Raw genomic sequence first — 2,381 nt, 5'->3', positions numbered from 1 at the left:
GAGCGGGAACCTCCAGCACTCAGGATAAACACCATGGCAAACCATGAACATCGCCCAAGACTCCTGTGCCACCAGGCATTGCAGGAACCTGCTGCTGCCCTTGTAATGACTGCAAGCGAGAGCAGCCCTTCCCTGACCGTCCCAGGCATCGCAGCCGGTTTCCAACAGCAGAACACAGAGACGCCTGTTTAAAACCAGCTCTGAGAAGTTGCTCGGGAGAGAAGGAGCTGGCTACATACCACGCTGCTCTGTCATACTCTGCCCAGATCCGGACAAACTCATCTAGATGGTGAGGTCCCAGGATGGAGGAATCCCGAGTCAGGTATTCAAAATTGTCCATGATGACCGCCACGAACAGGTTGAGCATCTAAGTGAAAGGGAAAAAGGCAGAGAGAGAGGAAAGTGGGAGGAGGGGGAGCAGAGAAGGGAAGGGAGAGAGAGAAGGAAAAGTAACCGTGGGAAGATGGAAGACGGCAGATGACCCTATGGTGGGTGTGCAGGTTGGGGGGCTGATGCGAGGGACTCCAGGGCTCTCAGGGGGGAGGAACTCACCAGGAAAGAGCAGAAGAAGATGAAGGAAACGAAGTAAACGTAGGCCAGGTCAGTGCCGCAGCGCTCATTCTCGTTTTGCCCGGAGGTCGCCGTCGTGTCCGGCTCGCAGCCTTTGCCCTCCAGGCAGGACAGCATGATCTCCTGCCATGCCTCTCCCGTGGCACTCCTGCGCCCAACACAACCCTGCTCAGCAGCTCGCGGTGGCACGGGATGGAGCTGTGGCAGGGTGCCCCCAGGAGAAGCCTCACAAAAAGCTTTGCAACCCCCTACCCGAATTAAGCACATCTCCGGTGCGCAGAGGAGCAAGGCACTGGGTCAGCAGCAAGCAAGCTGGACCCACGTGAGTGCAGCCATGCCAGGGGGTAGCTCCTGGCACGTGGGGCCAACTCCCCCCAGCCAGCCCATCCAAAGAGCTGGGAGACAGCCATCCTTTTTGGGGCAGGGTGGGAAAAAAAAAAGGGAATTCCTGAGCTCCTGTGGCCATGTGTTGCCCAGCTGCTCTCTAGCACCAAAAGCTGACCTCCACCAAACAGCCTGTGGCAAGAACCTGCTCAGCCGGGCTCCTGGCATGCCTGCACCCAAAAACACTGCTAAAGGAGTTTTCTGTGGTTGCTTACCTGAAGAGGAGCATGAGGGAGCCCAGGAAGCTGCGGAAGTTGTTGTGCCGGTTAATGTGGCTTTCCTCATCTAGTTTGATATTGCCAAAAACCTACGGGAGGGAGAAAAAGGGCTCAGTTATTCAGGCAAGAGCTCATCGGCCAGGGAAGCGGCTGCACGTTCACCTTGGCTCACGGGCACACACCCCTGTGCTGCAGAGACCGATCCCACCCCAGGTCCATCACCCTCAGCGCAGTTGGTCCCCAAAGCAGCCAACATCCACCCTCTCTGTGCAATCCCCCACGGAAAAGCACCCCAGCAAACGCACGCCGGTCCACAGCCAGCACGCCAAGGAGCTGGCGCCGAGCAGCCATCGGGGAAGGAAACTCTCCTCTCCTCGGCAGGGATTTGCGGTGGGCGGCAAAGGCTGCAGGAGGCCAAGCTGCCATGGAAACAGAAGCACGGAGGACCTGGGATCAACCGAGTCCAACCGCTCCACATCCATCCCTCTGCTGTGCTACGGGCAGCATCCGAGCACCGCATGGCACCCGGCGGTCCCCAGCGCGCTGGAGGCGCGGGGACGAGTCGCACCACCCTGGGTGGGTGCTGGGTCACCTGAGTCCTGGAAACTCCCAGGAGCTTTTCTGTTGGTGGAGAAACAGTCCGTGATGCCGGGGTTTGCAAACAGGGTGGGGAAGGGCTCAGTGAGGGAGGGACAGACTGACTGCTAACTGACCACGGACAGCCAGACACCGGCGACTACCACCCCCAGGGCCAAAAGAGGCAACGAAGCCCCAGACATGGACAATATCCTAATAATGACCTACAGCCAAGGCCGTGGTAGGACATAATGAACATTCGTAAAATGCCTGAAATAGGAAAAATGTGCTGTTATTACTGTTAAATATTTATTCTACTTTCCGTGAACCTAAAAATACACTAACTGCAGAGTATTTTTTTCCCTGTACAGGTTTTTTGGAATGTGTAATTGTAGAATATTTTCTGCCTCCAGCTATTTTGCTCAAATAACGCCCACAGACTTTACTGCTTGGGGATTTGTTCACAATGGTGTTAAAAAAAAAAAAAATAAATCAAATACTACCACACAGCAGGGAGGGGGGCTGAGTCAGATGGCGGCTGTTTAGCGCGGAGAACACCTGGAGCCGGTGCAGAGATGTGTAGGACAGAGTGGCCAAAACCAGCCACGCGACTCTCGGGGTGGGAGAAAGGGG

The 2,381-nt window shown here is 56.1% G+C and overlaps 1 protein-coding gene across 1 annotated transcript in view; it reads right to left on the bottom strand.

The window, feature by feature from the left end:
• LOC104076281 (voltage-dependent R-type calcium channel subunit alpha-1E) overlaps nucleotides 1–2,381 on the bottom strand; it is a gene marked incomplete at both ends in the record, with an annotated part of 30,527 nt that overhangs the window by 13,512 nt on the left and 14,634 nt on the right. Inside the window, 3 exons of the mRNA XM_009577100.1 lie at nucleotides 240–367; nucleotides 553–718; nucleotides 1,170–1,261. Of these exons, the coding sequence (XP_009575395.1) occupies nucleotides 240–367; nucleotides 553–718; nucleotides 1,170–1,261 (386 nt within the window). The remainder of the gene's footprint in view (nucleotides 1–239; nucleotides 368–552; nucleotides 719–1,169; nucleotides 1,262–2,381) is intronic.

Source organism: Fulmarus glacialis, unplaced genomic scaffold (genome assembly GCF_000690835.1).
Source record: "Fulmarus glacialis isolate BGI_N327 unplaced genomic scaffold, ASM69083v1 scaffold22434, whole genome shotgun sequence".
NCBI lineage: Eukaryota > Metazoa > Chordata > Aves > Procellariiformes > Procellariidae > Fulmarus > Fulmarus glacialis.
The sequence above is the reverse complement of the archived record's forward strand: the minus strand, read 5'-3'. Positions and strand labels throughout refer to the sequence as shown.